This window comes from Diprion similis, chromosome 8 (assembly GCF_021155765.1).
Source record: "Diprion similis isolate iyDipSimi1 chromosome 8, iyDipSimi1.1, whole genome shotgun sequence".
Lineage (NCBI taxonomy): Eukaryota > Metazoa > Arthropoda > Insecta > Hymenoptera > Diprionidae > Diprion > Diprion similis.
The window spans coordinates 670,639-695,902 of record NC_060112.1 but is presented as its reverse complement, the minus strand read 5'-3'; the positions used below and the strand labels follow the sequence as shown (position 1 = coordinate 695,902).

The following is a 25,264-nucleotide window of genomic DNA, read 5'->3' as shown; positions in this document are numbered from 1 at the left end:
CACTGGCTTACGCTAGATAAATGGGTTTTCGGGTTTCAGGAAAATTACATGCTGCCGAAGTAATTGAGGATATCACAGAAGGTATCAAAATAATCAAAGCATTTGTCGGAAACCTATGAAAAAATATTCTGATTTTGTTGAAAATTAGCCAAGTTTTTTGGGTCATCGATAATGAATCCGAAGCCAGACTTTTAAAATTAGACTTTCAAAATTGTAATGTTGGATCCATTATAGTGGTTCAAATTAAGAAAAAATCGTAATATTTTCATTTAATATGGCACCTCAGGGCTTCTAAATCATTAATCAAGAATCTGAATTTGTAGTCCTAAATTCGATTTGGCAATTAATATTTTTTTTCTGTGAACTTGGAATTTTCAGAGTCAAAACGGGAATTTCGAGGGCTGACTCATGGTCAGCCTAAAGCCGCTTGTTTTTTATACCGGGTCAATCTCTTCAAACTATCAAATAAACTGCGCATGCGCCAAATAATTTAATCTCATTTTTTTCAATCTCATTGGTCGGCGATATTTTCGTCCGTTGAACTGAGGTTATGTTGTTATTTATTTTTATTTGGCGTGAATTTTATAAGAAGAATAGTATCCTTCAGCAATACCGTGGTCGATATGAGAAAATATTCAATCGACGCAATAAAGAATTCAATGAAAAAACAAGTATCAAATGCAACAAAAATTGGGTTAGTTATTTATTGAAAGAAGAAACCTGAAATTAAATGTGGAATGTCATTAAGGAGTAGGAGTCTGGATAAACTGAGGCAGGTGAGTAAAAACAATGTTTATTGTAAAAAGATTCTTTATTTATATAGAATTAAAAACAAATGGATTGTTGAAACCCAGTAGAAGGTATCTCCTGAGTAGATTTGTTTAAACATAAAATAAATCAATAAAATTAGTAACTAGGAATAAAAATAATTTTTTGTTCATTCCGGGAAAATATGGACTATAAAAAATTTGACAATACAAATTCAATGAATGGTATTTACGAATGCATCACCTCAAACAATATCTAACGTTCCGTAACTCGTGATTGTAATTTTCAAGCATTGAGCCAGTTGATGCCTCGTGGGAATGCGTTTTATTGAGGATTAATTTTTTATGCAATTTTTTGGAAATTAGTTGTATCCAAACATATCTCAAGTTTCTGTCTGATAATACCTTCTACTATTTTCAGGTAGAAAACAATCCATCATCGAACCGGGATTAAAGTTGTCAGGCATGGAAAGAAGCATGTAACTAAATTTTCAATTCTGTGATGTTGGTGGAGTATTACAATATTTTCACATGTATTCGCTGATAAAATTAATTTTTTCTTTTTAGCAGGCTTGAAGTTTCAACTTTGGCTAACATGAGGTAAATCATGCCTTACCTGATGGTCAAAACGTTTTGGTGGCAATGATCTTGATTTCTCCATCGGTGCCACCATTTCAACCATCGAACCTGGTTGTTACGTCAAACAACAGTTGCCCGAATGAATTTCGTCAAGCCATCATCATCTTGACATCAGTTGAGACAAAATTGAAGAGCGTGACACACTGCAGATCATGGTGTCTGAATATTCAATCATGTTACTTTTATGGAGTTACTAGTAATAATAAGTTTGTTACTTAACCGTTGCTGCTAATTTATTTTATCGAGGAATCGCTTTGTGCATAATTGTAATCCAAGTAGTATTATTGACCATCATTGTTTTTCAAAATCTATACCATTCAATTTGGTATTTTATTTTTAAGCTTACTTTTACTCACTTTGACATTCAATTCAGATAAATAGTGTTTTAAGTCTTGAATTAGATTATTGTAGGGTCAAGTTTTGCTAGGCAAACTGAACCAATCTAAATCTAGAAATCTTAATTAACTTCAGTTAAAAATGTCTTTAAAGTTAATCTTAGTTGATGGCGTCATCTGACTAGATAGTTGCAGTTATCACTCGTGCTTGATCATTTACTCACTCATTAACTTTTTTATTATGATTCTGGATCAGGGAGTCATTCTGCAACGTATCGATAGCCTAAAACCAGATTCAATTTTACACTCTTAAAAGGGTTATACGCTGTGACTGAAAATTTGTGTATCTCTATTTATTGCATTGATTTCTGCATTTTATGTTAACACTGTCTGAAAGAAGAATAATCTCGTCCTGAGATTGGAAATGGAACTTAAAACACAGAAGTTATCCAGTGGCCCAAGTTGAAAATCAAGAATTTTATCATTGCTCCTGCGACACAGGGATTCTTTCCGAATATACGTGTTACAGGGTGGTGTTCAGAGCACTATGAAGAAGATATTGTATCGGATTTGGATTTGATTCTATTGTTCCTAAATAACAGCAACTAGGAGATTAGTTGAGCAAATATTTTTATGAACTTCGTTGGAAATTAGGTATTCATTTGCTTTAAAGGCAAGGGAGACAATTTTGAATCCGATAAGTCAATATCTTCATATTACTGTTCTGAACATTACTCCTAAACATGGTTTTCCTTGAAGCTAATTGTGACGCCAAGGCTCATATTGATAATTTTGATTTTCAACTTGTGTCACAGGATATGACCTACGTTCCTGAGTTTTACTCTTCAGATTAGATTTTCTTTGTTTCAAACCGCACTAAAATGAAATTCAGGATTTATTTGAATAAATCAAATAATACTAAATTTTCTATTATAATATTAGATCCCCTACGTTTATTTAATCGACCATAGTCCAAAATTTGTAAAATGAACTCTGATAATTATTGGAAATTATTCAATAATAGTAACAATAATTTATTGATCGGAACGAATACATTGACTTTAAACTATTAGTAAATTTTGTTCAACTAAATTCGAGAAAAAAGAGACTTCCAGTTCTGTTACAGTTAGTAAAATATTGAAGTTTCTCAGACGATCGGTTCAATGTCTTTTATTTTCAAAAGTCATAAAATTTAGTATTACCTATTGAAATTAGGAAAGAGCAAGACAGTTATTTAGAAGATACGAGAAGAAAGCCTATAACCTACAACTTCTTTCACCAACCAGCAAAAGTGACGATGATCTCTGTACGTGCAATGAATCGAAAAGGAAGGGCAGATATCGACGAATAGCAAAGATGCAATTGTTTTGGCTGTATTTCTTGCTGATCAAGAAAATTTCATTTTTATTCCTTATGTATGAAATCACAAAAATGATTGAGTAAACTGTTCCCACCTACCTGTTTCGTTTGTTTCAAGCACCCAACATTTAAACAGATTTCTTATTTCAATCAAATGAAACGAATTTTCAAAGAGCATTAACATGATATGCCGACCGTTCTTTGAAAAAGCAATTTTCCGACTGAGGAACAAATGCTTTCCGTATCACTACAATTATTTGAGATTCTAACCTCAAAAATTCGTATGAACGACAACGCCGCCAGCAACAAAGTTTGACAGCTGAATCTCGAGGTGGCCAGTCTGTACAAACACTCGATAAAGCTCGCGCATGCACAGTTGATTTTATAGTATCAAGAGATTGTCTCGGTATGGAGTAGATGATATCGTCTTAGTGATCATTTCGATATTATTATTCTCTCTATATGCTTCCAAAGGTGTATGATTTTTTGGGGGACTCAAGAGTGGTTGGTATGACCCGTAATTGACATAAAATCGCTAAGGCACCTCCTTGTAGGAGTTGTCGTAGATGTCTCCCTTTATGACCATGGCGTAGCCGTTTGCTATTTCCACGATTTTAAAAATTATCTGTTGTTGAAGAACTTGGAAAGATCTTGACCAGAGTGATCTAGCCCGTGTCTCAACCTTATTGTTAGAGTAGAATGCGGGCAACTACTCATAGCGTTAAAGTTTATAGAATTAGGCTTTAAATTATCCTATGTAGGTACATAAAAATGGCAAACATCGATAGTTAACCCGAAAATATTATGCTCATTAGCTCTAGATTAAAAATAAATGTATGAAATATAATTTAAAGAAATTTGTTGTAATATTTATTTATATATATATGGGGCATTCCAGGTCAATTCGACAAGGGTCTGACCCTCACCCTCTCCAATCTGAGTCTTAATGACCGGAGGTGTTTCGTTGGCGTAAAATAACATCTCCAAATTTTTCTCAGATTTTTACCAAGCCCCCTGACGCCCCCCGACCCCTTAAGATGATATTTTCGAAAACGGTCAATCGGACATTTTTGAAAATTATGAAAGAAATCACATAAATTCTGTAGGCAAAAAGAAAAATATCCCAACCAAAATCGAAGTGGGCAGAAAAACGGTAATTTCTTATCAATTTTTTTACTAAATATATTTTTTTTTTTCAGTAATTTCGATTTTTTTCGCATTTTTCAGGATTCGATATATTTTCCTAGATAATCTATATAATCAATAAAATATATTGAATCCTGAAAAATGCGAAAAAAATCGAAATTACTGAAAAAAAAAATTATTCAGTAAAAAAATTGATAAAAAATTACCGTTTTGCCTGTCCACTTCGATTTTGGTTGGGATATTTTTCGTTTTGCCTACAGAATTTATGTGATTTTTTTCATAATTTTCAAAAATGTCCGATTGACCGTTTTCGAAAATATCATCTTAAGGGGTCGGGGGGCGTCAGGGGGCTTGGTAAAAATCTGAGAAAAATTTGAAGATGTTATTTTAGGCTAACAAAACACCTCCGGTCATTAAGACTCAGATTCGAGAGAGTGAGGGTCAGACCCTTGTCGAATTGACCTGGAATGCCCCATATATATTTCTTTATTTATTTATTTATATTGATATATAAAAAAATTAGAAAACGAGGTGCAAGGTTCACACACACGAGATAAATGGCTAAATTTCCAACCTTTCGAACATCTATATATATGTGCTGCAGCTACGCGGGTTCATGCAGTTCTACAATATTCATGGCAGTGCGTCATTTTCGATTTTATCAAACTACTCACCTTCGAATGGGTACCAATTGGAGGATAATACTCAAAGTAGGTACGTACTCTCGTGATGTAACGAATGTTCGCATTCGTATTTGCATATTTTTTGAAATTCGCATTTGCATCCGCATTCGAAAAAATCGTGCGAATATTTTGCGAATGTGATTGTCACAAATATTTCATATTGTGCTCGTAAAAATTGTGAAAATAACATTAAATAAGACAAAAAACATTAGTTTGATCATGAACTTTCATTATAAAAGTTTGTCTTTACGTTTTAATCACACTCTAATCTCAAAATTAATTTGTTTCTGTTATAAATTTGCCATGAAATAATAAAACAAGTAATCCGCTTAGTTTAGACCAAGTCGGCAATTTTTGGAATAAGTCGCAAACGGTGCTAATGTGTGCGTGTAACTTGCATGGTGTACCTGTTAGTCAATCAATTGATCACTCTTAGCCATAGAAAAATGGCGCCAGATTTAAAAAAGTACATTCGCGAATACTTAAAAATTTCCATTGGTTACATCACTAAAGTACTGTCACTGGGTCGTTAATTACGTTGACGTGGTTTCGTGTGTACCTCCGAAGTATCTGCGGGTGTAGCAGGAAAAGCGAGAGGGCATAGATGATCGCGTGTAATTCAAGCTATTCGAATTCTTTTCTCCGTGTATTCGTTCATATAGATATGTACGCGAACTCCAGGAGTATCGATAAAAATTTATGGAAGCTTTGTCAAACCAGTCTCTCACCGTTGCGCATGTTTCCAAATGTGTCGTTGCATATATATAGTAACATGGGGCACGACGGACTCCCTCAGCCGCTAATTATTTTTTGTGGCTTTCGAGCACCGGACGCAAGTTGTTTGATGTATCTGAAAAAAATCATCATTATATTGCCATGATTCAAAATAAAAAATAATTCCGGTGCACGACGGATCCGCTCCAAGAAATTATAAAACAAATTAAAAAAATTTTTGTTATTCCAATACCTCTACATTCTTTAATTCTATTTGTATTGAATAAATAATTCATTATCTATCAATATGAACGACTAAAAAAATTTATATTCTGCAGCAAATGGCCTTTTTCTAAAAATCATTATTTACAAATCTTGGAAAAAAAAATTTAAAAATTTCTCAAAATATTTTGGAGTTTCTGTCGTGCCGCGGGGATCTCGTACCGCTCTGAAACTTGGTATATATATGAAAATTATGAAAATTTGACTATGAGAAAAGAAAATTTTTTGTTGGCGAATTTTTTCGGGAGTTCGTCGTGTCCCGCGTTACCCTACGTCGTGCACGCTCACAATCGAAACACCCAGCGTCTTAATACACTGGGTAATTTGTAAGCTTTATATTTCATTGCCGGGGCCCTGGAGGAATTATACGACTTGTATGACCCTTGAAAGCTTTAACGAAAATTTGCCACCCTATTACACGGAATTTGTCGATTTGAAAATTCAGGAGTACGGCTACTACGTGGTATATGGTCTTAAGCAGAAGCAGCACTGCGTGCACATGGGAAGGGTGCGCGTGTCGGTTTCTCTACCTGCGGCATTCCATAAAGTTTTCCTCTTTCGTGACAGCAACTCCCTCAGAAACCCCAACATTCGTGAACTGAGTCGAGGGATATGCAGAGCCGCTGCTGCAGCCCTCCAAGGTCGTCGAAGCGGCACCCTTGAGAATAGGTGGGACTGATTTTTCCTTACCAGTCGTCACTCCGCGTCGCTCTAGGGTAGAACGGAACTGCAGCTCATTGTAGCTTCGTCGGGGCCAGAGTCGAGTATCCTATATCGTACCACCTTTCTCATTCCCTGTTTCGTCTCCTCCTCTTTCATTCGCCTTCGTTTATTCAAATTCATCGCGATCCAGCACGTGCAAGTCTACTATTCGCCGGTCAACTATTCACATTTTCACCGACATTCCAACGAAGGAGAATCCAGCTCGGGTTCATCAATAACATACGCATAGAGAGAATTCGATACTCTTTTTGAATCACATTCCGTACAGGGTGAGTTATATCCGTTCCAAGTTGAATGTTCACCTATTGTTATTTCAATAAATGTGATTTACAGTGATCGTTAATGTGATAATTGGTAATCGTGAAAGTGTTGAATCAGGCCTGATGTGAAGTGAATCGTGCTTTTGGCGACTCGTAAATAATATTAAATTTTTAAAAGAAAGAGAAAGAATGAGAATGAAAATGAAAAAGGCTAAAGATATTGTTTGTTCCCCAGCAAATATATTTACAATATCTCTTCGAATTTTCGCCATCGGCCGTTAATCGCGAAAAATATTTTTATTTTCCGGATCCTCGCTCGTACATCGTTCATGCTCATTCGACGCCAGTTCTACTTCAACGTAAGTAACTTGACCGGCACGTGACTCATTTTTAGATATGCATTATTGAAACACGAAGTAAACCGAGCGGAATAACGTATATCTCAACCGATTCTTAACGGTGTCGCCACCGTTCATTGCATCTTTTTTGAAGAAGAGCTATGCGCGGAGAAAAGAAATTAACGATTTATGACCAAGATATCGTCATTTTTTTTCCCTACCATTAGGTATAGGCCTTATAGGCCATATCCCATATATCGTCAGTGTCGTTGGAAATGATTTCACTCCCGCTACTACAGGTAAAGAAGGTAACGCCGACAATCGTTGGCAAAACCAACGCGGATAATTAGAGTTGTGTGCAGCAAAGCGTATAAGTATTACGAGTATACCCACGCGGCCGTAAGGAGATGTCTGATAAATTATTCTAGGAATAAACGTACAACCGTAGAGCATTCCCCCAAAATGTTGATTACCTGAAGAAACGGCCGTGTGCCGCCTGCCTAGCGCAATAAACATAGCCGAAAACTGAGCGGAGAAACCTTAGCCCTAAACCAATAAACGTTCCGTTTCAGCCATTTTAAGGCGAAGCAGCTGTTTCGAAGCTCCCTGCTGTTCTTGTATACATATATATATATATATATATATATATATCCCCCCCCCCCCCCCCCCCCCCCTCGGCCGAACCCTAGTAGTAGTTCAAAGGAAAGGAAAACTCTCGTCCCTCTTCACCTTTTCTGAGGTATTCCAAAGTATACAGCTCCTGCTCAAAATTCACTCAAATTCCACGAAGCCGTGACGCCGTACGAAGCGCGATAACTTACTCACTTATGAGTACGTATTCTTCCGCGTTCGAGATATGATAAGTCTCGTGGGCGTTTTCGCTAATTCTCGAGAGGACGTGGGCGGCGGTGGGACAATCTGATATAATCTGAATACTCTGGGGGGCTTATTCTTCCTCTCATACCCAAAGCTAATGGTATTTTTTTTCTCTGTTCTTGTACGTATAACAAAAAGTCAATCCATTCGCCATTAATTAGCGAGAATCGGAATTAGATACCTACCTGCGCGGCCCTCCATGCTACACTTCTTTTCCCTGGCCAGAGCAGCGAGGCTTTATTTACACTTGTTGCAGCGTGCCCTTCGTACAGTCAGTACTGTACGTCGTCTCACTGATTGTCAACTTTCTCATAAGGTAACTCTCATAGCACCCGACGAGAGTTAGCTCTCAATCAGACAAAATAGGACGCCTTAAATTGTTGAAGTGCACAGCAAGAGAAAATTTCATACGAGAGCGTCGCCTGATACGATAAGGGTATAAGGTTTTTTTTCTTTTTCAAAAGATCTCATTAGTTGTTCCTGAGATCCGGCCAGGTCTCCGTCGTAAAATTTTGAGTTGTAACACAAATCCTGGACAGTAATAGACTACCAGTAGTAGTAACATAAGGCGGACAGGGACGAAGTTTGTACTTGTACCCTGGACATGAAGAATTTCCGCAGGATCTCTGAATAGTTGCGAGGTACGGTAGGTACCAAGCAGGTACCAACGCCAGGTATTTATCAACATTTGCCCCTTACGATGTACCTTTGTACCTATCGACGGCGTGACTTTAACAATCTTGCTTCTTGCCATGTGCGCGGCTTACAATAAAAGACGACGGCATCAGACATGATGCCGCCGCTACCGTCTCTTGCCATTGCGCAAGTGACAATGAACTTGTTACTAGCGCAAGGAACCACTGCCGACCTTCGAGTTGTGCCCGTGACACGCTGAGAGACGGCCAACTTTGGGACAAGGTTAGTATGCCGGCAGTGAGCCGGCGAGGAAGTGGCAATCTTTTTTGCTCACTTGCTGCTCCAATCTCTCTCCCCTCCCCCCATGCCCCCTCTCTTCCTCACTCCCTCTCCCTCTCTCTCTCTGTCGTGTTTCAATCTTGTAACGCCTTTGAGACTGTGGCTGATCTAAACTTACTTCACTAACCTTCGCAATATACGTTTTGTCGAGTAATTTGATTGGGTCGTTTCATACTTGACGGGAAGAACACAGACCGTAATCGATAATCTAGGCAAAAATATCTGAAATGCAAAATCTGCTAAGTTACCGGAACCACAGCACAATAAAAATACAAGAACATGGTAACCACAGACAGGGAAAATCGGGAAATGCCAGGAAAAGTAAAAGTTGGCCAGAGAATCATGGAAATGTCAGGCAATTTCAAATTTGGTCAGGGAAAAAAAGAATATCGATTCAAGTGCTGGAAAGATAATGAAAAAATTGTAATTTTATCATTGAAAAAAAAACGTATGGCAACTATACGCAACAGAAGTGAAACTTTTCGGTATCACAATCGGTACCGCGTAGCGTACGTAATAAGTATACAATGTACGTAGGTATGTGTATACTAGGGTGCCCCCTATAGAGAGTGTTGACGGTTTTTTTCCGGGCCGCCTTGCAAATCGACTTCAAATAATTCAAAACGAATTCCCCAATTTTTTTAGATTATTATCTCAACTCTAACCCCTTGCACCAAGAGATTGAATTTCCGCATTTAAAATATACGTGTTTAGGCCACATTCTTGGTATGTATTTTATTGTAAGAGTAAATATGTTTAAAAAAATCTGTAACTGCGAGATTCTAGTACGCGTTAATGCTACTACTGAAATAAAATTTACATCGTCGTACCAGGTAATCTAGATGAATTGCACACCTAGTAAATGAAAAACAAACTCGGATTTAGAGGGTGTGCAATTCTTCTAAATTGCCTGATGCATGATAATGTGATTTTTTTTATTATCATATATAGTGTATAGTAACACCAATGCCCACTAAAATCTCGCTGTTTCAGATTTTTCTTTGAAAATTATTATTACTATTAATGTGAGCTAAACATTGTATATTTTAAATGGGGAAATCTACTCTTAAGGTGAAAGTGGTTAGAGCTGAGATAAGAATTTGAAAAAATATGCGAATTGTTTTTCAATTATTTGGAGCTGATTTGGGCGTCGAACGATATAAAATTCATCCGAGCTTTGAACAAGGACCACTCGAAATTTTGAAAAATCGAATTTGCCTTTCGAAAGACAATACTAAAAAAGATATCCATGATTTTTTTTTTTTTTTTTCAGCCAGCAGTTTTGGGGCAATAGCGGCGGCAAATTCTCAAGTTTTCAAAATCACGGAATTTTCAAATCGATGTATCTGTTTTTCTTTAATAGATAGAAAAAAACTTTTAAGGCGTTTTTGTTTTATAAAACTCTGAACGTTTCAACAAAAAATATACCGATATCTTATATCATGTAAGTAACTTATCACCTCGAAAATCAAATTTGAAATCCAAAAATCGATTTTTCAGCCCCTGCCCCCGATTTTAGACTATTGGAAATATTTTTTTTTCGAAAAATTCAGAGTTTTTTACATAGCAAATGACTCGAAAGAACTTGGGTTCTCCATAATTATGTAGGACAAAAATTAAAATCAAAAATAAAGTACGGCGAAATTAACTATTTTCTGTTTACTTCTTCTTTTCATCGATTATTTTTCACGTAAATAGCTTATATGCCGTAATTTTAGTACTGTCTTTCGAAAGGGAAATTTAATTTTTCAAAATTTCAACCACCCGGAACAACTTGTACCCATAATTGGCGGAATGACCCATATATATATATATATATAGATTTATTTTTATGTAATTTTTCTTGACATCGTTGAATTTCCTAATGAATTTACATCGAAATAAAACGAATAATTAGGGGTATTTAAATTGTGGAATCGTAGCACTAATGAACACAGTAAAAACTTTAGTCAAGCAATATTGGACAACTAGTCAGGAAAACACAGGGAATTTTTTTTACGGAAAAAAGTTGCCACCATTAAGAACAACTTAGATATTTCCAGTTACTATCGTGAAATCAGGAAAAACCCCAAGCCCTAGTATCTCTCAGCAAGTAATGTAGTTGGATCTCGGTGTTTCGTGTAATGATGCCGGAACATCATTCCAAGTGCTACGTTCTTGGTGGGCACATTCGATTTATATTTTTTATGGAAAGGATTACACCTGTTCGTATCGTATGTGATCCCGTGTAATAACATCGCCTCAAAGATCGGCTGTTATCATTAAATAAATAGACTGTATTTTTTTCAAACACCATCAATTTAGCCTCGAAATCACTGGTTGATAACAGCTTGTTTAATGTTACTAACGTATCAAATTTGGGACGTTTTGTTTTTGCCGTTTGTAACTTGGATTCATATTTTATAGAATCAAGGACTTGATGGGATTGAGACAATTGATTAGTTAACTTTCAACAGACTAGCGTATTGTTAATTTTGAATTGGATAGATGCGTTTTAGTAATTATTTTTCTTTTTTGTATTAATTGCCGTTGATTGCAGTACGAATATCGTTGCATGCGAGTGTACGGGAAAGCTGAAACGCTAAATGAATTCAGATATATAGTAAATGAAAATCAAAGTATTTCGTAGCAACCCAGTAACGACAAGACATTCGACAGGTGAATTGTACAAATGAAAGCTTAAACGTTGCCTTGTTCCACGTTTGAATATTTCAAACATACTGTTATCCGAGAATACAGTATCGAGTTTTTATTTCCTGTTGTTGAATCACATACTATTCTGCGATGTAATAAAGCTATCACGTCAAAATACTCGTGACAAAATAACCCCGTCAAAATATCTCCAAGAAAATTTTTTCCAAATTTCTTTTAGCCAAACGACAAAATAATTTATAACAGCAGTTTTTCCATATGAAAGATATATATTTAAAGTACACATTACTATTTTTTTTCAAAGAACAATATTTAAAAATAAGCCGGTAGGAGGCAATGGGCGAGACGAGACGTCTGCAAGAAAATGGGTGTTGCGTCGATCACTCTCGTACTGCAATGGATCATCTGAAACCAACAAAAGAGGGCGGGGGGGGGGGGGGGGGTTCTTTAGTCAATTATATGCTCATGCTCTGGATGAACAGAGGGTTTTGAAAAATTTGAATTTTTCACAAAATGGCGGACCTTGAAAGTCAAAAGTGTTGTTGCAACCAAAATTTCACTTACATTTTTGGTAAAAAAAAAAAGAATAATAAAAACAAAAAATCCTTCGTTCTCGAGTTACAGTGATCACTGACTTCGATAACATGGTTTCGAGAAAAACGCAATTAAAGTTTTTAGTACGATTTGCATGCAGAAAAAAATTTATTTTGTAACTTACATTGCATCGTCTATTCCTGGGCGATATACTGCGCCTTCCTCCGCTTTGTTAGCTGCAACTGCAACAATTTTTTGCTGACGACGAGCTGCCCTTGCCTCTCGAGTATTTTCGAGGGAGCGCCGGTTAGCTTTGTCTACTCGAATGGAATCTTCTTTGCCAAACGCGTGGGCGTGTGATCGCAACTAGGTCGGAAAATATTCTTGAAATATTGTACTTTTATAAAATGGAAAAAAATCGACTTTTTCAAAATTCTAACTGGATCTTTCCCCTTAACTGTACGATGATACGAACGACAATGCCTCGCTGTCACTTATCATCTTATCCACACTCCGTGTACTTTATATTATAACCAAAACCACAACATACCCCCTCGTACGACCGGCGCGTACATTTGTTGATATTTTGTCGGGGATGTTTTCTCTTGCGATCAAATGTTATGCAGCCTGTAAGAACGTGTTCAATTTATATTTCCAGGTCATTATTCCACGTTATTAATAAACCACAACTGTTGTGCCTGTTGACATCCGTATACCATCCATAGTTGATATCACGGCTATAATTTATAACCGCCACAATGAATTCGGGAAATAGCAATAGTGCTGATCCAATTGGCGCACCTATACGTACATATGACTATCTTAATTTTCAAACAAATAATCAATAAATTGCTAGGTCGAAACAACAGAGCAAACTTTCTTCTTCTTTTTTTGAACACATTTTGGTCAACCGCCAAATACAGCTAAAATTTGTCAGTCTGAATATATGACTCTTTTTGCATAGTCTTAAACTCTAATACTAAATTATCAATTAAGAATTCATGCCGCATGCTCAGACCTACGTTGCAAGATCTCAAAATATATTATTTCGGGGAATTTCAACAAAGTCATAAGTTGAAAGTACAATACGTTCAGTTTCATGGTGTTTTCTCTGAAATAAGGTGTGTTCGAAATATTACAGTTTGATTTTGAATGAACGATGTGTTGTAATCAATGAATCAAAACGAGCGGTAAACAACTGTGACTGACCTTAGATTATTCATGAGATATTTATGAACCTCATCGATTTTTTGATCATGTTGATAGTGGAAATTAAATTTAGACCAATCGTTAAGAAAATTAAACAACATGTAATTACAGATATGAGAAAATAATTATCATAATGCGACGTTAGCTTTTATGTTAACTCTGCTGAGTTTTTTTTCAAATTGATACCATTCTTATACAATTTAATGGAGATTGTTGCTCTTTTTTGCAATTGCTAACATTTTTAGAAATGCAACAACAATTAACAATTAACTACATTTACTCGGGTAATTTACGTCCGTTAGGCTAGCTATGCCAATGTAACGTAATAAGTAACTACTAATTACCGATCTGCAACGAAATCCTCCTTCAAAAGAAAATGAAAAAAAAAACCAACAACTTCTGAAAACGGGTGTTTTAAACCGTCTAAGCTGTCCTCGTCCTTAAAAAAATCATTACATGAAATGTATATGCGGTACATATTTTTTCATACTGTATTTTGATTCAAGAGCATCAAATCGTGCTAATTATACATGATGATAAGAAGGAGCAGAAAAAAGTTTTTTTTTGCAGACCAGTGATTTGAGAATTACTTACTAATCAAACGCTTTTTAATTGCGGAAATTTTTTTTTCTCTACAACCGTTTTTGAAAAAAACATAGCAGACCCAGCTTACAATTAAGCTAGCACCGCCACATACTAAAAATAGTGTACCTAAATAAATCTGAAATCGAAAAATTCCAATGCGAGATTTATTCGCTAATTAATCGCTGTCGATTTAAATCAGTTTTATCCTCTTTAAACCACCCCAACGCCTGATATTCCCCCTAGCCAATCGATACGCAACACTTTTTTATACGTACATAAATTTGTTAAGGGGTTACGAAGGTCTTGAACTCTCAAAACATCCATTTTTTCCATAACTTTTTTTTTAATATAACAAAAGAATTATTTTAATTAAACTTGAGGTATAATGAGAGAACAATATTTGAACTATATTTTCTAAACTTTTTATTCTAAAATGTTGCAAATTCAGTCGTTCTGAACTGGTTTTCGGAGACCCAGTATTTCCGCGATGGACCCGATAACTCCTGCTAGCTTCATCTGAAATCAAAAAACAAAATATTCTCTGCCAGTCGATGAGCATAGCTAGAGAATGAACGCAGTATGGCACTTTCAAAAATCAAGATTTTGAACAATTCATCTTTCGTTATTTTATTTTCGCATGTTTGAAATTCCGATGCATCGGCCATTCGAAATATCGGCCCTTCCAAGTTTTGGCCTTCACTCTGTATACCTATTATGTGAGGGACGCCCAATGATAATGACGGCCGATGGAAACCAGTTTGCGCTCTGCGCCCTGTATTGCACCAATAATGGTTCATGGCGGTGGACCCGTGCAGGATATCCGTCGGAGGCAGTAAAAAACTCAGACGATTAATTTTCTTTCCGCCCTGAGAACTTGAGGGAGGTGTCCGGCCAATCCTTCGTTCAGAAATAAAAGAGGACCCCAGAGGACCCATACCTATTCAGAAGCGGTGCGGGGACCAGGGCTAAAATATATTGGATTAGATAGTCCTGAAAAAACGCAGGATATTTGAAACATGAAGTCAGCTTCATACTGGAGGTTGAGGAAAGCATTCATACCGGTTAGAGAAAGATCTAGTCTCGCTGGTAACGGATAGGTGAAAGAGGAAAAAGGCACAGAATTCCCCTTGGAATCGATCACTCCTTGATGTACAATATAGTTGACAACGAAGAGAGTGAAGGAGAGCGTGGGGCCATAAATGAAAAGTAGTTCATAAGTTTCGAAAACCGTGCAAACTTCGCTTTGTTTAGTTCAGCAGCGTCAACAGCACAAGCACCCAATTCGTTGTCATTTTGTCATATTTTTCTATCTATGCTTTTTCCACTTCTCATTACTTCCTTTTTAAAAACAAATCGAAAAAATGCACGGATGAACCTCCTTAGCACGCTGGAGCGAATATTACACATGATCCAGTGGTATATTGGCATCTGTGAATGTTATTACACTGAACATTACAGTCGAAATGACAGCAGAGATGATACACGTATGTGCATCAACGAAGAGAAAGAATGCGTTAGATACTTGGATTGAATTGACTCAACTCGAATCAACCCAACCTGACTTGACTCAAGGCAGAATCGAGAAGACAAGAACGGAGAGGAAGTTCCTCTGAGTTCTAAGTATAGGAAGGTAGACTTGTAGAGCCGAGTGTGTTGTAAGTCTACCGCCTGGAACTTCGAAGTGAATACCAACTATGCAAAGGCTGTTGCCTCCCTCTTCCCTCTGCTTCTCTCTGCCTCGGCTTTTCTCTCCCCTCCATCTCGGTTCTCTTCTTCTCACTTGCTCCTTCGCAGTCTTATCCGGTTGAGGAGAGAAGCGTTACAACATCACGGGCAAATGAACCCGGGTGTGTCTTAAGGTTCACCGTGCTTATGCTGCACCGCGGTAGTAGCGAAAATCCCGCAGTTTCGCAAGGGTTAACAACCGTTCTATTTAGATACCCAGCGGTTACTTACTTCTGTACGTATAGATATATTGTGTGCACCATGTACCTACGTACCCTTAATTACTGTACGAAAATTCGGAACATCATTGAATTTCGTATCGGTGTAGGGCAAATTCCGTCGTGGCGCTTCATTGATGAGGAAAGCCTTATTTGTCGAGAATGTTTATAAGAAAAGTTACAACCTAGGAATTTGGAATATCGGTAGAGTGTTCAGTAACTATAAAATCTTGAAATGCTCAGTCAAGGAACGGAAGCTTAATGGCGGATGGTAGCTAATGTCTTACTCAAGTGCTGCAAGAAACAAAAGTAGGTTGATAACCATTCGTCGTTACATGCAATCATTCAGCACCTGATTTTCAATTATGTCCTGGCAAGCCAAGAACAGGGAGGTTTTTTCACAGCCCTCGACATACCAAAGCTTGCATTGTTAGGTAGACTATGCTGCAGTTACTATAGACAGTTATAAAAGAATGTGAGACGCAGTATGACTCAAGGGAGTACCTGCGGCTTAACTGGTCGCCCCGAACACGTATGGTGCAGCTGTCTTGAAAGTCGTAGGTCAGTTAAGCAGTGGATTAGTAAAAGGCAACAACGAACAACGGGGTCGAAGTCTAACCCCTTTTCTTTGAATCGTTATGAATTTTTGTCTAGGTGCTGAATTCTAGCTCACCAAATTCTTCCTATTTCTCTTCTAGATCTTTCTCACAGTATTACGGCCGAGGCGAGCACTGCACTTTCACGCCTAGAGATTGCGACGTAACAATGATATTTCATACCTGGCAGCAATGGAAAAACAAACATAAGTGACTATATGTTTGGAGATTCCCGTACGTGTGAATATGCCGCCCGATGATGTGTATCATAGCTAGAGAGAAAGAAAGAGAGAGATTATATTATGCGCCCGTATAGGTGTATATATAACAGGGTAATTAACACCACGTGTACTTCGGTGTTCGGTTCGTCGCAAGTGGCGTAGCACTTGAAGAGGCAGAAGAGTGCCACGTCACGTATCGTTGTAACCTTGCAATCTGATGACCCGCCATTGGCATCTTGGGGGGAATGCGCGTGTACGTAGCGTCCTCGAAGAACATTTTTCCTAGGACAGACGGTGCTGTGCGTAGCCATGCGGCCGTAAAATGATAAAAAGCTCCTCCACATCCCCTGAACCAGTTTTTACAATTAATCACGTAACTCCAGTTCGGCGTTGGCGGGTATGCCTAAGTCTGCATGTCATCTTGTAACTGCAATTTGTGCCTTATACTTACAACGAGTCCTCTCTATAGTTGCCCGTGGAACATACGCAACTTACGTTTTCAAAATTCGTTGGTAAATTATGACCATTAGTAACGCGGTGTTTATATAAGTTGCTTATTTATACCACGTGGCATTAACCCTTCATACTTGTATCACGTTTGCTCCGCTTCATACTTCCTTCTTCGCCCTTTATCACCTCCTTTCGCGCCTCCAGCCCCGAGTGCTTCAAAAGCATAAATAATCTCCTTCCCGACGTATCGAAATTAACTCATTATTAATTATTTCCGCTATCAAGTTAGGCACGTGCGCGTACGCGCCTTACATTTGTATGCACATACAATACCCATATATACAACTCTACGATCAGCGCTCAGCTGGGGAGGCTGAGTGGGTACCATCGTCGTCCGTCCGTTCTCTCCCCAAACGCATGTGTGTATACTCGTTAGAGTTGATCAGCAGAGATGTGAGAACGTTGACCCCTGGCTATCGATATCTCGGTCTTGACTGGATTGTAACAGTGGCCGTTCAATGCTGGCTATTGTCTCTCGAAACTTTATCCAGGCTTTATCAGCGGTGTCAGTGCCCGTGCGCGGCCGTCAATGTAGGCCATGTAGAATATTGTTTCTTACAATTGATACAACACCCGTGCTTCACTTTCTCTAACAATTTTTCGGAGCAATTATTACTTCCCTCATTCAGCATTCTGTGTCATTTCATACACAGTTTCAGATTCGGAATTTCATAATGGAAACTGTAAAACATAATTCTGTTTGTTTAATCAAATTGTTACAAGATTGTCCGTGAATCTGGTTCGGCGTACCTACTTCTTGCCTATTTTACGAAAACAGCATACATTTATATTTATTCTAGAGCAGACTCGAGCAAACCGTACGGCACAGTACGCTCGTCACAATTTTGAAACTTTGGTCTAATGACGAAGCGCCGTTACGTCAGGATTGCTAAGGTTTGAACTGTAAATCATTGTCCCTTCTGGTAATATAATTATTTGGTAATCGCGGTGCAATTTCCCAGTGTGCCCGAGTACGCTGTGGCAGAGGGCAGACAGCCGACCATTTACGAATTATACGTGTGCAGCATATACCTGCGAAAAACGTCCATGCGATACTTGGCTGTAGCTGAGTAGAGCCTTGTGTCACAAAATTTGGACCAACTGAGCCCGACGTATACAAATCGTTAATTTTTTGCTTCGTTTTCACAGCGGAGTGGCCGTCTCATGCGGCGAATGCAGCAGCAGCGGGACCAGTGACATAACCGAGCCCGGATCACCCTGCAGCACCAGCAGCGACGAAGGTCTTGCCGGTATTCGATCGAGTGGCCCAAGCCCCCTGCACAAGCTGGCGCCCCCTACGCCAACCCCCTCACGGGGCCCCCAATGGCCCTGGACGCCACCCCTCGCCGTCACCGCCTGTTCCACCTTGAAGAAGATTAAGGGTGAACCGGAAGCTGGGACCCTGCCCAAGGCCGGGGCTGCCGATCCAACTACCCGAGGAAAGGGTCAGCACCGCCATCACGAAGGGCCGAATGGCCGAATAAATTGCACCCAGGGGAAGATCACCGAGTATTTCAAAACGCAGATCAAGCCGCAGCAAGTCAAGGTATATGCATAAAAAGTCGAGCAATCGATCTCTCCTGCGTTTTATATCATTAATATGTATACACGTACCAATTAATTCTCGTAATATTTCTTTGGATGACGGTGTCGATCCCGAACATGTGTTATATGATGAAGGTGCGTACTGTATACGTATACTCAATACTCTATATCGTTGAAACCCAATAGGTGAAGAAATCGTTGGACATGTCGACGCTGGTCGCCAAGAGTTCGCCAGAATTTCGCCGACCTCCGATAGTTCAGAGAAATAAAGGTGGACTGGCCAAGTATTTGGGGACAACGCCTCCGAACGGACGTCCGAACGACTGGGAGGTTCGTACGCTAACGATGTCACCACCACCGATAAAAAAGTTGCCCGTTATCGCGCCACGTGCTCATAACAAAGTTGAAAAGCTACCAAACCCCGTTCCTAGTCTACCCATTTCCACCAACGTTCTAAACTCCCTTCCGACTGTGAAGCTCTCATCCATGCGTCTGCCGTCCGACATTAGTCCCGATCCAAAAATTATTCTACCACCGCCTCCGACCCCGACCCCGACCCCCACTCTAACCCTGACTCTGAACCCGAACCCGAACCCGACCTCCTCGCCAACGACAGAGGCTATAGACGACGTCGGTTTTCGAGACGGTGCGTTTACCAAACCGACCGTAAACGAGAACAACAACTTGACGTCGACGATTATTGCGACGAGATCGCAGAACGATCATCTCTCGAGGCCGCCCCTCACCGTCACCCGTACCCCACAAAACGATGAGGTAGCCCACGTTAACGGCGATCCGAAGGAACCTCTGTCGCCTATACTTTCTGCGCCGACGACCATCCGATTTCCAGCTCAAGCACCCGGCAAGAACAGACCCCAGACAACGGACAGCGGTATCTGCAATTGGGACCAATGCGACGCCAGGTTTGAGTCGAGCAGCGGTCTACTTGAGCATTTGCAGGTCGATATAACCACATAACGTTAACAACTTTTAATGATCCTCGTTCGTTTGTCCTACCGGTTATATCTAATCTATAAATATCTTTCCAGGTTTCTCACATCAACACTCAAACCGGAGGTGACAATTTCATTTGTCACTGGCAGGGCTGTAAAGTACAAGGGAGAACTTCCTGCTCTCGTCGGTGGTTAGAGAGACACGTTCTTTCACACGGTGGAAATAAACCGTTCAGGTGCATCGTTGACGGATGTGGTAGCAGATTCAGTTCACAGGTATATTCAGCCTTCAAATAACTAGTGTTGCGTGTACTGTCGAGCTGAGGAAATCTACTTGGCATGATTCGTTTGGCAGATCCCTCTTTGTTCTCCCTAGATGGAAATAAAGTCAAATATTCCATTGTCCGAGGTTTTTTACAGAGAAAATCACCTGTGGTAATTTTTGTACTACCCCTATATACCCATAAAAATCTCACAATGAGACCTGAACGATCAACAATAAATAAAAAGTTTCAAAGATCGTAGATATGAGACAAATCTCAATCGCTTGACACCACTGTGATGTAGTGTTGATGCTGTTGCAACCTGTAGACTTAGCGGGTGGGGATAATTTTGAAAATTCGATATTGTGACCCATCTCTTCTGATTTTTTCAAATTTATCTCTACCCGACCAAACCTGTTTTGCAAACACAACTTGTGAGTGATTGTAACATGACAATAGATAACCCAATAAGCGGTAAAGTTTGAAGCTTGTAGATTCATGTAATTGCACTCAAAACTGCTTGTATGTGAATTTCTCATGGAACCACCTCCAACAGTTTACTTCCTACTATCGCAAATGGCACCAAACTCGAAATAATTGATATAATTTTCACTGTCCATTAATCGATTTATGTCCTGCAAAGTCAATCGACTCGTTTCATGGAAAATGTTTAAATCGTATCGTTTTCAAAGTCTTGGAACAAAATTGGGTAAAGTATTTTGAAATCGTAAATCATCATCAGGTGCATGTTACAGTCGCATCCATTCGCATGAATATTCCTTTGCAAAATCAGTATTGTCTGCTACTTTCAAAGGAGTAAACACTCATGTGAAATGTATTTCAAGGGCTTTCCTGGACGCAACAATAATTGATCAGCCTAAAATCTAGTATATCATGTGCCTACTGGCTTTTATTTGTATGACGTTTGGCCGTCCATAGAACCAGCTCTGTAAACATCATTTCTCTTTAAATTCATTTGAAGCGATTCATCGAAATTGGTCCGTAACACATTTCATTTAGGTAATAAAGAAACATCTTGACCATATTCTAGTGATAGCTGAATCACCGTATCAAACAACAATTATCTAACACATCAACTTTGCACACACCTATGCCCAGAGCGAAGTCTCAGGCCATGTGAACCCTGATTGCCTATCAATGAGCATACATAGTTACTGCCAGGGTATATTATCATTGGTAAACGTGAAACCTGTCGTGAACAAATGCACCTTGTAGTAACTGATGGAAAAAGAAACGATGTGGTTAGTCCAATTGTAAAACTGATTTCGTGGGCATAATAACAGGGCGCGTCATTTTATTGAATTGACTCTTTTGATGGCACTTTCCTGCGAAATGCCCATAACTCATTCGCTAATCGGTCTCTTATGGACTTTTCACAGATTACATTAGAAAGACACGTCAATGGTCACTTCAATCAACCAGAAACCAGCAGCAGTAGCAGTAGAAAAAGTTGTGAGAATGGTGGAAAATTGGTTAGAAGAAACGGTAAACGTTTGAGATATAGACGACAACCTTGGTCTGGTAGGTGAAACAAAAGTTATAAAATTTAAAGCGAATGCATGTTTCGTGTGAATGAGATCATTTCTATGATTTTAGAAAAGATCTGATGTCAGATTTGAATCTACGATAAAGATTGCGTGATTTTTGTTCCAAATTTTCATTCGAAACTCAAAGTCGAGAATTCAAACGTGATCTGTATGCAAAGAAACTTGATATAATTGGCATGTTTCATATTTAACTTGGATTCAACCTCGTTCGCCAACATATTATTTGACAAATCTTGGTACAACATGAGTATCGCGGTAATAATTCAAAAACTGTAGCGTTGATTTGTTCGGTTCCGGTATGGATGCATATATTCTGAATTTAGATTCATTATGGTTTCCCATGACTTTATCAACTACTCACTTTGAGTATTGAGATCACCTCCAACGTGTGATTAGACATTCAATTATGCTCATTTTTTGACCACAGCAAGGTTGTTCGACTTCATCGACACAGGTGTTATGGAAGGTTTGCAACATCGGTTACTGGAACTTGCACGAACTCGCACACAAGGCCATTTAGCAGAAACTCCTGGAAACTCAATGGCCTTAACAAGTCAGGTGAGTATCGAAAACTTTCCCGCCGTGGTACTATTCAATTTTGTCTGACATCGACTTGACCTTGATTGCCGAAAGGTAAAAATAATGTTCAAAATGCAAACTTGAGACCACTTGATGTCAATATACTGTGACGAAATGAAGCAATGCTTCATGATAAGCAACTTCCTTGAATTAAAATTTCATTTAGAAACTATTTTTAACTATTTTCAAACATGACACTGTTTCTATTTTATTCAAGGTTCTAGCCCGAAGAGTAGAACGGGATGGCAAGATCAAGGTGTTATTGCGATGGTATCCGCACGACATGTGAGTTGCATTTGTACAAACAGCTTTCAACTTCTGTCCTCTCCCCTAACTTTGAAAAGGTTTCATTGAAAATCAAAGGTTGTACGGGTTTTCTGGTATGTTGATTTTGCATATACTTTATGTGCACAGAGTTCCAGACGAGTGGGTCCTTGAATCCGAAGTGCAAGACATGAAATACATTAGAATATGCAACGCTGCAGCAACATCACCGGATGAAGTGAACCTGGCTTTGTATCCGGCAATGAATAGCGGAACGCTCCCTCAGTCTCGAACGAAACAACGTCGAAAACCAGTTAAAAACTCGTGATACCAATAAATTTATTTGACGGTAAATAAATGAAGAAGAGTTATCTCCAAGATCGCGAGAAACATCGAAGCAGCAGTCCCGACAGGATGTTGTCGAAGGTGTTGGTGATCATCGTCGCGGTACAAACGGACAAAATACGCGCTCCGAGTTGAACAATGAAGTATAAGAGGTATTTTTAATTTATTTAGTGTAATCTACGATAAACTAGAATAATAATTATTTTACGTCTGTTTTATTATTTCTTGTTGTTCGCGACACGATCGATTCCAGAAAAGCCGAGTCGACCAAAAGTGCCTAACCATGGATGTTTCCCTATCTTATAAAATCTACTGATTAACGATTTTCATCTACTTAAGTATTGACTGTTAGTTAACAATTTCAGGAGATAATCACTCTGGTGGCCTTAAAAATCAATTAATATCTAAATCGGTCTTGGCATTTCTGGACTTGAGCTCCGAACGTTATTCTCGGTGGCGAGGAAATTGGTTATAACTTGTTTAAGAGATGTGGCCTCTTGAACACGAATAGAAATAAGCGCAAGCACCAGCTCGTGAGAGATTAAGTTTTACTCCTTTAACGTCCGGCTTACTATGTTTGACAAGTGTATTGACTATCGTGTCAAAGTCAGTATCTGAAGAGTTGAGAATTAAATTTTGATACCGCCGATTGGAAGGCTAGTCGTACGAATAATATCTTCAAGCTCAAGCCTGTTGCATGGTACGACGTAACATCTATTTGATATCGCGCAAGGACTTGAATTTGATAACTTACTCCACGGGTCTAGTGAAGTTGGCTGTAAAATCTATGTCGTTGGAGAAGAGGAGAAAGAGGTGGAAATATAGTTGGTAAATAGTATTGTATATTAGGACCAACAAAGATGGAAATGATTATGTAGATAAGCGGAAGAAAATACACAACAGCTATGAATCACTGCCAATATGTGTAATTAACAATCTTAGATTTATTGATAATTACATTTATAATCATATATGTATTCTCTAGATCTCTAGTTATCCAGTGATATCTGCAGGCATGCAGGCACGCATTTTCAATGATACTTGAAATTAATTTCATCACTCGGTGTGACATAAGTCTGTGTATGTTATGTCTTAATAATAGTTGAAAATTAACTGCTCTCACTCACACACATTTCTCTTTCTCTCTTTATGTCTGTGTTTAAGTCAGATTTCTTGCTGTTGGCAGAAAAAGACAAGTTCCTTGTGTCAGAGTTTCAAATTAGATTTGCAATTCAATTCGGACGTGGCTGCAATTCTTTTCAAAACCCATTTTTGTTGGGTTTCTGTTTCGCTTCGTAACTACTTTTCTCCGACATCAAACCGACACTGGGATAAAGCATTTTTTTTTCTCAAAAATTAAAGAAATGTGTGCCACTGCAGGTTGAACAGATATGTACATACTTAGAAGAATTATTTGTGTCCTTTGGCGTAATGCTTGGGCCTAGAATAGCATACCTTAACTATTAAGAATACTACAACCATAAATGGAAAAATCGACTGCCACTTATATCAAATAATTTCACTGCCAAAATCACTGCCAGCTGTCATGCCTTTTATTGACAGCCAGAGCTAAAATTATTATACATGTACGACGCGACTCGCACGTAATTATTCGTTCATGACTTTGTTTAATTAAGAAAATTCTTCGGTACGATTCACTTTGATAACCACATTGAAGTAACGACACTGCCCGAATAAATGTCAGATGCTGTCAAGAATTTTTTGACATTAGATTGAAAAGTCAACGTTCCATTTTATTTTCATAAGTTTGGACTTCTTTTTATACCTCGGCATATTTCGCTTTGATCGCACTACATTGTTTTCTAGTGCCATAAAATATTCGACTTTGTATTTATTGTATCAATCATTCTTACATTTATAAATACACGTATGTATGTAAGTAGGTGACTTGAGGTGTACTGATTGTGAGTTATATCCATTTAAATCGCACACGTGACGAGAGTCCCGTCATGTCCTCAAATCACTGGTTCAGTTTATCGTGGTGTGGCAGTGTTTTTATCTACCGCGTTCCCTGGGCATAAATTCTAATTAGTCGGTTACGGCTAATGGATCATTTTGTTCTGATTTATTTTGACAATTAGAAGAGGATATGTTTTTAGAGTGAGTTTCATTTATTTTTCAAACACAGAGTACGTGCATTAGGGCGTGTAGCTAAATTCACTGAATCACACTTGATCTCGGAAAAGCTTATGGCAGAATTTCATCCATAAGATTCAATAAGGATTTTCCGGAGATAATTATTCTGAATTGATAGAAAAGCTGACGAATTCATCGGCAAACAGCTCAGAGCATTACGAAATCATAATTGCCATTGTTCATTCGCTCCCATGGAGATATGTAGATAGTTTAAGCGCATCTTGAAACAAAATTAAGACGAGG

General features: G+C 38.5%; 1 protein-coding gene across 3 annotated transcripts in view; it reads left to right on the top strand.

The window, feature by feature from the left end:
• The window catches only part of LOC124408590, a 91,529-nt gene extending 67,474 nt beyond the window's left edge, over positions 1-24,055 (top strand). The window contains exons 2-9 of one of the 3 annotated variants that reach the window (XR_006929450.1): positions 18,497-18,893; positions 19,079-19,852; positions 19,942-20,121; positions 21,509-21,650; positions 22,104-22,234; positions 22,473-22,540; positions 22,670-23,007; positions 23,230-24,055. Coding sequence is in view for 2 of the 3 variants with exons in the window: in XM_046885619.1 (XP_046741575.1) it covers positions 18,497-18,893; positions 19,079-19,852; positions 19,942-20,121; positions 21,509-21,650; positions 22,104-22,234; positions 22,473-22,540; positions 22,670-22,847 (1,870 nt within the window). In the remaining variant the exon portion in view is untranslated. Of the gene's footprint in view, positions 1-18,496; positions 18,894-19,078; positions 19,853-19,941; positions 20,122-21,508; positions 21,655-22,103; positions 22,235-22,472; positions 22,541-22,669 lie in introns of all 3 variants that reach the window. The other 2 variants (XM_046885619.1, XM_046885620.1) reach the window with 2 other exon arrangements.
• The last annotated feature ends 1,209 nt before the right edge of the window (positions 24,056-25,264 follow it).